At 38.1% G+C, this 14017-nt stretch overlaps 1 protein-coding gene across 6 annotated transcripts in view; it reads left to right on the top strand.

Moving 5' to 3' along the window:
• The window catches only part of CDC14B (cell division cycle 14B), a 46892-nt gene extending 35489 nt beyond the window's left edge, over positions 1-11403 (top strand). For 2 of the 6 annotated variants that reach the window (XM_054809671.1, XM_054809670.1), the window contains exons 13-14: positions 4714-4830; positions 8176-11403. In XM_054809671.1, the coding sequence (XP_054665646.1) occupies positions 4714-4830; positions 8176-8215 (157 nt within the window). In that variant the 3' untranslated portion in view covers positions 8216-11403. Of the gene's footprint in view, positions 1-4713; positions 4831-7869; positions 7936-8175 lie in introns of all 6 variants that reach the window. The other 4 variants (XM_054809674.1, XM_054809672.1, XR_008574649.1 and 1 more) reach the window with 3 other exon arrangements.
• The last annotated feature ends 2614 nt before the right edge of the window (positions 11404-14017 follow it).

Genomic DNA, 14017 nt, shown 5'->3' with positions numbered 1-14017 from the left:
AAGCAATTGGCTACTGGTGCTGCTGCCTCATATCCAGGATTGAGAGTCATACACTGTTGGTTTATGTCTGGGAAGAGAAGACACTTAAGCTTTTCTTAAATGCTGGACTAACATTCTCTCCGTGATGCAGCTAGTGTCTCTTGTGTTGTAAGAGATCAAAGTATCAATCAGGATCATGAATCTCTCTGGGCTAGCCTGGCAGTCCTGTTGGCTGGAGCCCTGTAGACTGAAGACTATCAGTCACTTGTTGCCTACTGATGACTTGGAACAATGGTAGAGGTCTCAGGCCTATTATCCTAAAAATCATGAGGTGATGAAGGAGACAGCAATATTGTATTTGACAGACCTCATAAAGCAGGTAGCCTTGACAAGAATGAAACGCCCATTGCAGGTCAGAGAAGACATGCTCCTATGTAACCTCTCTTCCCCTCATCCCTCTCTAGGATACTGTAATCATTTTTCTTTTTAAAAAGCTTGTTGTGTGGAGGATTGATTTCTCTCCAAGATGTATTACCTTGCTGGCATTTCAAGTTTTGTGGATTTTGTCTTGGGTTGTGGGGTTTGGGCTTGTCATGGTTTTGCCTCAGTCAGCAGCTCAGCCCCACACAGCTGGTTGCTCACTCTCCCCCTGGTGGGATGGGGGAGAGAATGTGAAGAGTGAAAGTGAGAAAACTCATGGATTGAGATAAAGACAGTTTAATAAGTAAAGCAAAAGCTGCACACGCAAGCAAAGCAAGACAAGGAATTCATTCCCCACTTCCCATGGGCAGGCAGGTGTTCAGCCATCTCCAGGGCAGCAGGGCTCCATCATGCCTAACGGTGTCTTGGGAAGACAAACGCCATCACTCTGAACGTCCCCCCCCTTCCTTCCTCTTCCCCCAGGTTTATATGGTGAGCATGACATTATATCATATGGAATATCCCTTTGGTGAGTTGGGATCAGCTGTCCCAGCTGTGTCCCTTCCCAACTCCTTGTGCACCCCCAGCATCCTTGCTGGTGGGGTGGTGTGAGAAGCAGAAAAGTCCTTGGCTCTGTGCAAGCACTGCTCAACAAAAGCATCTCTATGTTAGCAACACTGTTTTCAGCACAAATCTAAAACTTAGCCCCATACTAGCCACGATGAAGAAAATTAGCTCTATCCCAGCCAAAACCAGCACAGGGCTTTTGTGTCCTGGTGGTGTACCTGTCCCCCCACCCTGCTCTGAGTTAAATGGTGGAAAAAGAAGTTGTGAACTGTTTAAAAGATGGTACTACTCACCCAAATTTTGTTCCATTTAGGGAGGTTTTGATTTGTGTAAACATCAATATATTAGCTTGAATAAGAAAGTAGTGTATAAACTAGTGTGGTGTTTGGGGACTATGTTAGGTTCAGAACTACCAAGTGATGCTTCCATTACAGATTAACTGGAGGTGAAAAATTCTTAGGATATACAGATTATCTATTTTAGTAGTGTGGCTATTATAGCATCCTGTAGCCTGTGTTCAGGAAAATTTCTGCCTTTTTTTTTTTTAATCATATTTCATTGAGTTAGAAAACCATTGTGTACATCAGATGTGCTTTCTGCTGGTGTTTCTGGAAGTTGGTTGTTATGTACAGCATGACATGCTATTCTAAATGAACAGTTACAAAGTAGTAAGGTAGGTGTCCTGACAATCTTACCGTTCTCTAATGTAGTTTGGGAATTTTTTTTGGTGCTGGGATTTTGGGAGGATTTGCTCTACTGTGGTCTCATCTCATGTCCGTTATAAAACCTATCTGTCAAACCTGCTATCAAGTGAGGCTGCTAGTGTAATTGTATTAAATCAACATTCCATACATTAAAGATAGTTTCTTCTCTTACTTTAAACATGTATGCAGAAGCATTCTAATAAAAGCTCTGAAAACACTGCTACTGCTCTAAGCCGACAGTTGTTGGGCCTGAAGGGAACTCTTAGCATTTAGTTGTAACGCAGTGTCAGTTGATGGTGTAAATTGGACCTTGTGTGTTTTCCTTGAGGTGCTATCAGCCTTGGAAGTCTACAATTTTAGTCTGATTTAAACATATCTGATCATTCAGCAAATGTTTTGTTCACAGGGATTTCAGTTAACCTTTACTCTTGGGTAGCCATGTGAAGTTGTGTATCGCTAAGATGTAAAAATGACCTATCTGCTGAGGAGCAGATGATGTTAAAGGATCTACCATGCTCACAGCTGGCTCTGAGCTGATCCCGTAAGCCAGCTCCTTCTCTTCCTACCCTTTGGTAGATACAGCAATCTTAAGAGGATGATGCGGTTGGTTTGGTTTTAAGGTGCAATTTTATGAGTCACATTTCAATTTAGAACCTCTTCTCTTTTCTTCTTTTTTGAACAGATAAAATGGAATTCTGTGGGAAGTAAGGACTTATGTTGAAAAGATGAATATTTAAGTGTTTGTGCAAGATGATATCTTAACACTTCATAGTGTTGCAGTTCATATTCGATAACCATACGGGTTTAAGCCATGTATACGGACCTGTTTTCTAAACTTCTGGTGTCTGGAAGGGATGGACACCTAGAAGAGAAAGATTATAACCATTAGATCACGTTCCAATAACTGTTGCTTTCTTTTATATGTATATTACATGCAATTTATACAGAGAGATACTGTATGTATATATTCAAGGAGAAAACGTGATTTTTCTGTATTTCTGCCTGCATGAGCACTATTAAACCAGCATGTGCCATGGTTTGGTCATGCTTATGTTTCAGTGACTAAATGTTACGGGGTTAATCCAGCTTTGTACCTTTCCGTTCAGTCCTGGAAGTTGCTAGTGGCACAGATAAAAAGTACAATGCAAGTGTTTTTTCACCACTGGTGTAATTTTTAAAGCTTAGTTGGAAGTGCAGTAGCCCAAATTTGTTCATGTTCTATGACAACTGTGGCACTGAAAAGAGAATTTCAAGTTTTAATATTAGAACTTGTTAGAAATGGTTTACAAGCACAATGGAAATTACAAAGCGAACTTCCAGGTTTTGAACCTTTTCACCTTGGGCATCCAAGGAAAACATTTTTGTTAGAAGAATTTGTGTTCTCCACAGAAGCATGATATGATGTTGAAGGTATCTGGTTTTTGTTTTCAGCCTCTTCAATAACTGATTCCTCTGAATTTGAATGTGTTGTGTCTACAGTAGAATTTGTTTTGCACTTTGATAGTACTCGCCATTACAGTCTTGTATCTTATCTCGGAGGAAGAGAAGACTGTTTGGTTTGGACCTTTGCAAATCAAGTGACAAGATTTTCCAAGTCTGAAATACTAAGAGAGATCTGTTCAAGTAGAAATTTAAAATACTTGAACTTTGTGGTTCTGAGGTCATCTCTTTGCTAAACAATCTATAAGTATGTGGTAAATAAGGTTGCCGATCAGTTTTACTGCTGTAAAGAATTTATTTTGGATGAAATTGTGTTATCTCCAGTGCATATTCTAATTCTGGTATCTAACCCATATAAAATAGTGAAAGCATAGGGGTTTCTTAGCATTTCTGGTTTTGGTGAATGTGTTACATGAGTATGAAAATATTCATATTTTCTCCCATGTACGTCTGTCCACTTTTGCTCCAAAAGTTACATTTTATGTTCGTACCTAGGATTCCTTGAAAACAGTTTCTTCAGAGTATTAATCGACCAGTCTGCAGTATATACAACTTAGTGAAGGTTTTGATTTCCAGTCTAATATTATCTGCTGACACAGATAGACCTAGTGAAGCCACTGAAAATTAGAGGATAATAATAGCAGGAGGAAAAAACCAGTAATAGCGAAGTTACTCTTAGCTCTGAATCTCTAAAATGATGCATAGTTTTATAGTTGGAAACTTGGACAGATGGAATGACTAAGGAATAGACATTTAAAATGATGCAGTAAATAGATATCTGTGGACTCCATTGACCAGTTGTCACTTTTTGTCTCCATAGTATCATAATTTGAGTACAAGTATTTAGGAATACAGAAGACATGGTCTCCCTACAAACCAGTTGGCTGGTGGCTAAAAAATAGTTGTTTGCATTTCACAGTCTGGAGTTCTTTTGTTACTGATGTAAGCAACACTAGGATTTATCTGCCTGTTTAGGTTGAGCACAACCAGCACATAAAGCTGAGTTTTGAGCATGGTGTAATAATTCCCTGTAAGCACAAAATACCAACATATGCAATGATTTTCCTAGCCTATTGTATTTGAAGGGAATATTTTATGGTTAATTGCAGGAGATTTAGCTTTGATCTTCACAAATTTAATTACTTGGGGTTTTTTTTCTGAATTCCTTTCTGTGTCAGTCTGGAAAATAATGTATGTTTTTGTTGTGTACTTCAGATTTTATCTTTTTTTGTTGTTTTGTTGCAGTAATTTAAAATACAATTTCTTAGCTTTTTGTCTTCCAAAAACCTAACAGGAAATTCAAAACCATTAATTTAATCCATGCTTTGAAAGGAAAAAACCAACCAAAAACCAACAAACCAAACTGCTATACTAATAAAACAACTTGCATTAACATAGTTTTAACAAGGATGTTATAAAGAGAAGGATGTGTTTTGTTATAAAGAGAAGGATGTGTTTCAGGCAGAACAGTTTGCTTTTCAGAATGATTTGTGAAAAGCCAGCTGATACTTGTTAGCTCTGCTGTAATTGTAATATCCTCTTTTCAGGGTTTTCTTAGAAACTTTCAAGTTATATAATCTTTCTTTTTTCCTACTCTTTTCAGAGTAATTCTGCAGTCCAGTGTTCAGAAAAATAAAACCTCTGAACCTAGCATTTCTGACAGTACAGACATTACTAAAAGAACTACCAGGTCTGCTGCAAGAAAGAACAGTTTAAAAAGGTGAGAGTTACGCTCTTTACAGATACAGTAACTGTTCTTTAAAATACTTTGAGCTGGCGTATCCATTGCTGACAGGAGTTTTTGCCACAGTTCAACCCCTCCTCCTAGCAATGGGAAATGAGAAACAATTTTATGGTTCATGTCATGTACTGAGAATATCTGGAACCTTAAATCTTATATCATTTGCTTATGTTGCTCAGTCTTTCAACTTTGAGAATTTTACATTGTAATTCCTAATGTCAGTCAGAATTACTGAAAGTGACAGATTTTGGTAACAAAAAAAGCCTTTATTTACCAAACCTCCACCTGGAGACAGAGGCGGGAAAGTTGTTCACAGCATTGTCAGTTATGAGTCAGTACATGCAGTCAAAACTAAGAGGAGTTTGATGGACAGGTGAAATGCAGTAGCAGTGGAGAGGTGAAGTGTGTAAAATGCATGTGTATACTGGTATGAGATTTTGTATTGAGAGTATGACTGATAATTTGAACTGAACCTGTTTGGTAAAGCTTAATGAAATTTTAAATTGGGATGGATTTATGCAAGAGTGAAAGTGCCTTTTGGCATATGACCACACTAGTACTCTGTTTCTTTGTGTGTGCATGTGTTCATGCCCCTCTGTGGCAGCTCTCTGGGTCATTATCAAAGATGAGCCTGGGAGTGTAGCTTAAAACAATTTCCAGTGGTTACAATTGCCCAGAATTTGTCTTGTGCTTATAGTGAAAAACTTTTGAATAGGTCTATCAGGTGCTGAAGAGACATGCTTTTGTTGGGAAGAGCAAAAGGTGGCAAATAACATAAAAAGTAGTTATGTAGCTTGACTTACAAGTATTGCTGAAAATTCCCAAGTTCTTGTGCAGCTTTTTCCCCGCGGAGCTTTTGTTTCCCCTTCCTCATCCTGTTACCTCAAAGGTAACAGAAGTTATGAAGAATTCACTCTGTCAGGCAATGGAAATAGTCATTAATAGTAGACTGCAGTAAAATCTAGTCAAAGAATTTTTAGCAGTGGCTATATGAATTACACTTTGATTTGTATAACAATATATTAAACAATCTCTTTTTCCTGAAATGCATGTTTTATTAAAAATCTGAAGTATTTCTCAGGGTTTTGCTCTTTGGTTGTTTTTTTCCTTCATTTTGCATCATTTTCACCATGTCAGTTTTGGTCCAAACAGAATGATGGGATTCTGCCTGCTGGTTTTTTTATTCTTCATGCCTCTCCCAGTTTTAAGCTCCTTGGTCACTGTATACATGCACACGTGTAATTGGACATTTTCAGTTCCTGGAAAACACACCTCCAAGTTGAGCTTGTGTTATGTGAGATGAGAATACCTATCCTTAGGAGGAAACAACATCCCTAAAGTAGAGTTCATACAAGATTTCAGTTATTTTGAAAGGAATCCTTTAGGTATAGTGCCAGATTTATGACTCCGAGGACCAAGGATCAGGTTGATCTCAAACTTCATAAACTATTTCATATTTTAATGGATTTTCTAGAACTTCTACCCCAAATATTTCATTCCATATACTGTTTCTTTTCTTCTAACTTTTGAGGTCAAAGAATTTCAGTCACTTTATGCTTGGTCCTAAATAGTTATGTCACAGTTCTGGAGTTCTTTATCTTGTCATCTGAGAAGGCTAATTGGATGCTGGTCCCTCTAAAGGGTATTTTGGTATGACTGCACAATTTCATGGACTTAGAATGCAGGACCTTGTTGTTAATCTTGTAGGTGTCCTTTTATTTTTCCTGTAGCATTTGGCAAAACCTTACTCTCTTTTTATTTTTTTAAGCATCCCTTTGTCTTTTAATCTCTTTAAAGTTTATTTTAATTTCTTGAAGTCTGTGCAGTTTGCATTACCTCATAGTGCTCCAATGGATTGACCTATTCCAGATCAAGTGGATTGCAGGGTAGAGTATTATAATTATTATTACAAAACTGAGTTCATGCCCTAACCAACATCTCTCTTTGTCAAGGTCTTCTTGCCTTCTCTGAACTTCTGACATTACTATGTACCCTTATTCTTTCATTTTCTTGTCTGATACGTTCCAGTGGAAACATCTTGCAGTATTTTTGTGTTCATCTAATTTATTGACACTTTAGGTCATTTTAGTCAATTCTTACTGTAGATTAATCACATTTGTGACCCATCCTAATGCAGTCTAATCCACAGAGCTGAGTAATTAATTTGCCATTTCATCCTTCAGACTGTTGGAGACACAATGATAGAATGCCCCCAGAATGATTTTTCAGCCAAAGCAGACGTTTACAGCTAAAACACTTTATTCTGGCTTTGCAAAGAGAATTTAGGGAATTTCAATCCTATTCATAACATTCACTGTCTTTATTTTGCGGAACATCTTATGTCAGCTGCCACCTTCAAAAGACAAGTACAGGTGGATGTAATACATTATATCTTGTGTTTGAAATAAGACTGTTGTTGACTGCAAGAAATTGCATTACTAGAGCATTATCCATAGTCTTTTTCTGTGGATGCCCTTGTTTCTCTAGTTAAGACATCTTCCTTGTAAATTTGCCAATTACTGAGAAGTTCGTGTTTGTATTTTCACAAGGTAGATTCATCAGATCCAAAACCACTGAATCATAGCAAGACAGAAATGAAACAGCCTTTTCCTTGTTACCACACACAACAGAATTAGGATTATGTATATAGTAAGTAGTTGATTAGAAATGAAATCTTGAGTGGCGAAGGAATTTTGGCAGGTAGATGGGCTTAAGGGAGTGCAGGTCAGGTTATTACACAAAAATAACTGGGAGTATGGGGGAAAACATATGAAAACTATTGTATAGATTCCTTTACTTCTTTTAACCAGAGAGGTATATCACAAAAACTAACAAAAAGAAGTACACTTTAAAAATCTCCTATGCTTTTGCTTTGCTGGGAATTATAAAGCAGCTTTCTGCACCCTTGTTCAAACACCGAAAACTACCTGCAACGTTTCAGAGCTTGTCTATTTGTAATCTAAATCTAGCTTTAAAAAAATTAATGTTTCTTTACTATTCTTTCTACTTTTCCTACAGTCTGATACCTCAGAGGGAGAGAAGGAAAAGGAATGCTTTACAGCAAATGCGCTTAATGAAATTATGGTACTTTGAATCCTCTGTTGCTTTTCTGTATGGAACGGAACCTTTCTTCATTATTGTCTGATCAGACCAGTCTGTGCTTTCTTTACAACCAATATTGCTGTGTTCTTAAATGCAGTGACTTTTATCTTCTGTTTCTTTCTTTGAAGTATCATTTGCTCATTTTAACTGGCCAGAAATGTTTGCTTGAAGTACATACTGAGTGCGTATTTAACTTTTTTCCTCAAATATGTTTTATTTCAGCATCCAATCCGTCTCAAGGACTAGAGCAGTATTGCGTTAAATTTCAAATAAGCAACCAGTGTTGAAGAGGATATTCAGGAATGAAGGGGATGTGACTAAAGGGGACTTGATGCAATTCGAGGAAGATTACTTTGCTTCCATTTTTCAGCAAAAGTGAAACAGAAGAATCTCTTCCATACTTTTAGAATAAAATGAACTGTCAATATGCCTGGTAGACACTTTCCTTATGTGCTAACACTTCCTCAAACAAAACCAACAAAATCTGTGTACATTTAGACTCAGGTGTAAATACTTAAGCTCTCTATTATAAAGAGGGCTTGCTAGTATGTATGATGCATGTGTATAAAGTGTGATGGCAATCACTTAGCTGCTGACTACCAGCAATTAAAAGGTGGTGGGAGCTTTTAAATATATAAATCTGTGTTGTCCATTCAGACTGGGCTCAAGTCTCTACTTGAGATTGAAAATAAACCACAAAAGCTTTTTTCTTCTAGTATTGGTACTCTCCTTTGTTAATTGGCTATTCTTTATTATTTTGTATGAAGTTTTTTATAAAGCCACAGTATTGAGTACACAAAATAACTATTATCCACCAAAGAGTGCTTTATTTTCAAAGGTTGTGTGGTTTGTTTATTTTTTAAAAAAACTAACTCTAAGCAATTAATTAATTTTCAATAGTAATAGATTTTTATTTGTTCACAACCAATGGCTCTTTTAACTAGTTGCAATTGCTTTAAATCTGGTAGGATTTTAAAGGGGAGGAAAAAGAGCTTACCATTTAAAGCCATGCTGTCATATTGAAATGTCATTGCTCTTTCTTTTCCTATCTTAAGTCTTTTAAGTGAAACTTCAGATTAGCGTATCTAAAAGGTGAGAATTTTCCCCAGGTTTTATTGGTACACTTGATAATATGTGGATGTCACTGTTTTTTAGCTTTGAGACACAAAATGAGCGCAGCACACAAAAAAGGGAAAATAAGCTTGCTGTACAACTGAGCTTGGTAGTGGAACTCAGGGCAGGTAGTTTTTAACATCTAATGAACACTTGAAAAACTACAGCTTACCTCTGCTAAAAAGCAGTCTGATTTTTAGGGGAATCTGTCCGAGACTGAAATTTTGATCCACTACAAGACTGTCTGCTAACACTGGCAGCGTTTGTTCCCTACCACTTCTCACATGATGAAATCTCAAAGCCAACTTTGCAGTGATGTACCCTTGTTTGCCAACCGAAGTTTATAGCTGCATATCCCTCAGATGACGACTGTTACCACATAGCCTTAAATACAATACAGTTATCTGTTGATTTAGTGACTCCTGCAGTAGAAAGTAGAAGAAATGGAGAGATCTGAAATGCAATAACTGCAGGTTTTTTTAAGATACAGGTAACCTCTGCAAGGGGGAGAATTTTCTTTTTATGAATGTAAATGGGCAGATTCAGTGACTGGTTTCAATCTACATCCTTTTAAATTAAAATAAACCTTTCTGTTAGGCTGGTGATTTTTGAATGCCAGTATGAATAACCACATATTGGCTTGAAAACATTCTGTGTCAAGAGCATCATGAGTTGGAGGGGAAGCAGGATGTGAAGTGTAAGTAAGCTTACAGGTAGCATCCGTGTTTGGATAGCAAAAATTGGACAATATGAATACAAAGAAAACAGAAGGGGCTTGCATGGTGCAAAACAAAGGACTGTTGAGGCTCAGACCCCCAATATCCTTTGTTTTCTTCATAATCTTAATCCTCAACACCATTTTCTTCTAGGTAAAAAGCACCTAAAAAAGAGGGACAGAATTCACCCCCATACAGTGATTAAAATTTCTTGGGGTATTTGGGGTTTTTTTTTGTTTTAGAGTTTTTTTTAAGTAAGCCACTTGCCAAAAAGCTGAAGTACAATAGTAGGTATACTGTGCAAATATGAATCTGTGTTTATTTTTGAAGAAAATTCTTATCTTGGAAGGCAGAAAGGAGGTCAGAGGGTGAGAGTCAAAACAAGAAAGATTTAGTAGTATTTGCTCTGTTTGGTTTTGCCCTTCTCTCAGCCACGCTTCCTCTTTTAGCAGCTTTGTTTTTAACCCAAAAATAATTGGTCTATTTCACACCTCTTCCAAATTGGAATTTGCCTTTTTTAAAGTAACCAGCAGAGCCATTAGCGCTTGCATAAAACAAGTGCACAAACACACACAATAACAACTCTAGCTAAACCAAAACTGCATGTTTGGCATGAATGTGTTTCGGGATACCCCTTCCACCACTCAGTATCTTCGTGAGAAACACATATATGTCAAAGGGATTTTACATTTGAACTTTCCAAGCAGCCTTATATGGAAAACTAACTCATTACCTCACTGTGCCCCATCTAATTGTACTGCTTAGTTTGTTCTTCTGATTTTTTAGTACTTTGTCTAGCATTTTTATTATACCATACCACAGCTGTCTTAAATACAAGAATGAAGAGTGGGCACGGGTGAGGGAGTCCTTAGTTTTTAAAGGTTTTTTGAATTCTGAAGTATTATGTGCCAAAATGGAATGCGTGGCAGCAGCTGCATCACTGTTGTACCACAAAGCAGCTTAAGGAAGTTATTTCTGCTGTCATCAATTAGGAGTTTTTCCTTAGAAATTATCTCTCCTCTTTCAAATACATGACAAATGGATTGTCACTTGATCTCTTATTCAAAAGTATGCAACAAACTCAAAAGCTGTACTACCTTGGGTCAAATTGCTAGCTTCCATTACAGCATCAGTAACTTAACTCAGATGCTAACCCAGACCTTGTCTTTTTGCCCCAGTATGACAATAGAGGAAGTGCTGCTGATTTAAAACTATGATTTGTAGAGACTCGTGCATTAAAATGGAAAAAAAAAAAAAAAAAAAGGTTCACCAGTTTGTTGCGCTGCAGTTTTTTTATATTAATGGTTTGCAGACTGTTTGTCTTGTGTAAACTCATGTACAGACTATCAAGACCTAAAATTTCTTGACTAATCAGTACTGTTCATCCTGATTATTTTTAAATTGTATATTTCTAATCCTATTTTTTTAACTTGGATTGACAGAATGGGAGTTTATTTTGCTGAAGGTATTTTTAAAAGCTTCGTATTATCTTGTAATATTAAGTTCAATATGCATTTGTGTCTCATTTGAAAATAGTGCATACTGTATTTGATTTTATATGAAATATTGAATAGTGAGAATATAAACATGAATTGTGTAAAATTAAAAATAATAATCAGAAGTTTGTTTTCTCACTTTTATTTCCAGCTTTCTAAAAAAATTCAAGACAACCATCTTGTCTGTACCACACTGACTCGTAAGTGCTCTGAAAAATAATGCAAGAATCTCAGCTGCCTGAAAACCTTTAATTAAAGCACAAATCCTTTAAGCATATACTTTTCTAATTTCAAAACCAGAGAACTTCTGGCTCTACATTTCAGGCGACTGACTTTGGAAAACAATAGTAATTGTATTTGAATTGTTGGGATACTGTTACCCAGTAAAAAACACAGATAGGGTTCTAGTTAATTTGTTTCCTTCCTCTGTGATCACATAGTACTCATTTTTCAAAAAAGGCATCATATTAAACACTACATACTTACCATGAAAGTCAAAGTTTCTCAAAAATTAAAACTAAAATTTTCAGGGACACTTCTTTTTACATAAGAGGTGATGGTGGTCTAGTCTTAAAAAAAAAAAATCTAAACACAACAGCAAAAAAATACTGACCAACTCAACCACTTCTAATCACTCTTACCTTACCTACATTGGAAAAATGCAGAATTTGTACCCCCAAGCACAGCCTGTTTGACAAGCAACTTCCACTTGCTCCAAGGATATGGTTTTACAGTTGGAAAATCTGCGTTCGTCGTAAACTTACATGAATGTTTAAACCACCTTTTCCTGAAAAACGAGTTGCCCGCTGAAGAGTGAACAATGGGTTTTGCAGGGGAAAAAATTGGTTTATGCATGTGATGTCCAGAGGAAAACACCGTTAAGTGATTTAAGGAGTACAGGCACTAGGCAGGGGAGGGTAGAGAACTAAAAAAAATCCTACAGAGGACAACTGAACACTGACCCAGGTCAAATCCCTTAACAAGGCAGTGAGTGCACTGCTAGGGTAATCCGTTAACAATATTTCTGAGTAAGTTTGATTTGGCTTTATTTAGCCTCCTTTGCATTACAGTTTCTACATAGCCTACATAGTAGATAAAAATATGCTGCACCAAAATGGATGTGCTGTTGAAACAGTATTCAAGGCTGGTGTTAAACTGCACGCTTTAAGCCTAACTCACCGAGTTTGTTGAGGAGGACAGGTTTGCTTTTTCTTCCATTTGTTATTTGGGAGTTGGTTTCTCATGGGTGTGACTGACCGGTGGAGCCCCTAAAATGGACTAAGGCTGAGAGGAGGTGGGCAAGGGTGACAGGCTTATGAAGCTCAGGGGATGACGCAGGGTGTGGTGGACCACAGCTTTTGCAAAGAGGGCTTTATCTCCACACAAAGGGGACCGGAGGGAGGCCTTTGTTTTAGACAAACGGCTATCAACAGTTGAGTGGACCAACTGGTGGTGTAAATGTTTCTCCCGAAGTTCTTCAGAGAGTGAAGGTCTCCCTGAACTGGCCAGACCAGCATGGGGAGATGAACACATCACGTATGAGCCTCAGGCAGTTGCCAGAATTTTGCAGAAAGCCACAGGCTCTCCTATTCTTTCCTGGCAAATGGGGACGCTCATCATTGGTGAGGGTGAGGATGCCACAGGGATCAGTCATGGGAACCACACTGGTACTGTGATCAAACTGTGTATTGCAATTGATGTATTGTGTTGTGTTCACTCTAAATCAGAAAAGCTGTGTGACATCAACCATTGTCAAGTAAGTAATTTTGGTACTAAGCTTGACACCCTCCATCCATGGGATTATCTCCAAGAATCTGGCCTGAGTGCTGGACTGTGACAAGGGGGACTGGGGAAGGGCATCTAGAAAGGCTGTCCTTCAAACAGCTCCTATCAAACTCCGGCCCTGTCCTCAAGGCTGCTAAAGAATCTGGCAAAACTGGACAACCCAAGCAGCAGCTGCTGGTTTTTGTCCCTTGGCCCGGCACGCAGCGGCAGATACAAAGCACTTCTGCATCACTAGCACCTCCAACTCCCAGCTCCTCCAACTACGCCAGTTGCTGCAGACCAGCTGCGCCACAAACAGGACAAAGCGGTAAATCCCAAACTCCTTGTGCCTTGACAGGACGCAGGGAGCAGACAGGAGATTACCCTTGGCAGCAGCTATTATTAATGCAAGAAAGTCCAAAGTGATTGCTGCCTGTAGCAGGAAGATAGACACTATGCAAATGCTGAAGCAGACTAATTCTCACTCTTATGAGCTCGCTTTTATCTCCATCAGTGCTCTGATGCCATTCTCTGAAGATGCAGGACAGTTCTTTGGTTTTCTACTCCGTGGAAGGGCTCAGCCTCCTCACTACCCCTGCTTCAAACAGAGTTTCTCTCTAGATCCACTTGTGTTTCTTCCCAAGTTCTGCCATTACCAGATTCATCTTCCACTGTTCTTCCTAAAATGTCATGCTGCTAGGACTGAACCTCTACTCAGTACTCAGAATAGGTGACGTCTGTGCTGGTGTGATGCTTCTACATGCTTTTTGTCTGTCTTCCACACCAACATCATCTCTATTTTTAAGTGAACTATTAAATAATGTTGGTTTGTTGGGGTTCCTTCCCTTCCTCCCACTGCCCAGACCTTTTCCAGGCTATGATCTTCTTTCACTTCAGCAGAAGCTTCATTGAAAAGGTTACTAGGTTTTATTTTTTCCCACAATAGCTTCCAAGGTCCAGAGCCTTTGCTAGAAC

Source organism: Grus americana, chromosome Z, assembly GCF_028858705.1.
Source record: "Grus americana isolate bGruAme1 chromosome Z, bGruAme1.mat, whole genome shotgun sequence".
NCBI classification, from domain to species: domain Eukaryota; kingdom Metazoa; phylum Chordata; class Aves; order Gruiformes; family Gruidae; genus Grus; species Grus americana.
The sequence above is the reverse complement of the archived record's forward strand: the minus strand, read 5'-3'. Positions and strand labels throughout refer to the sequence as shown.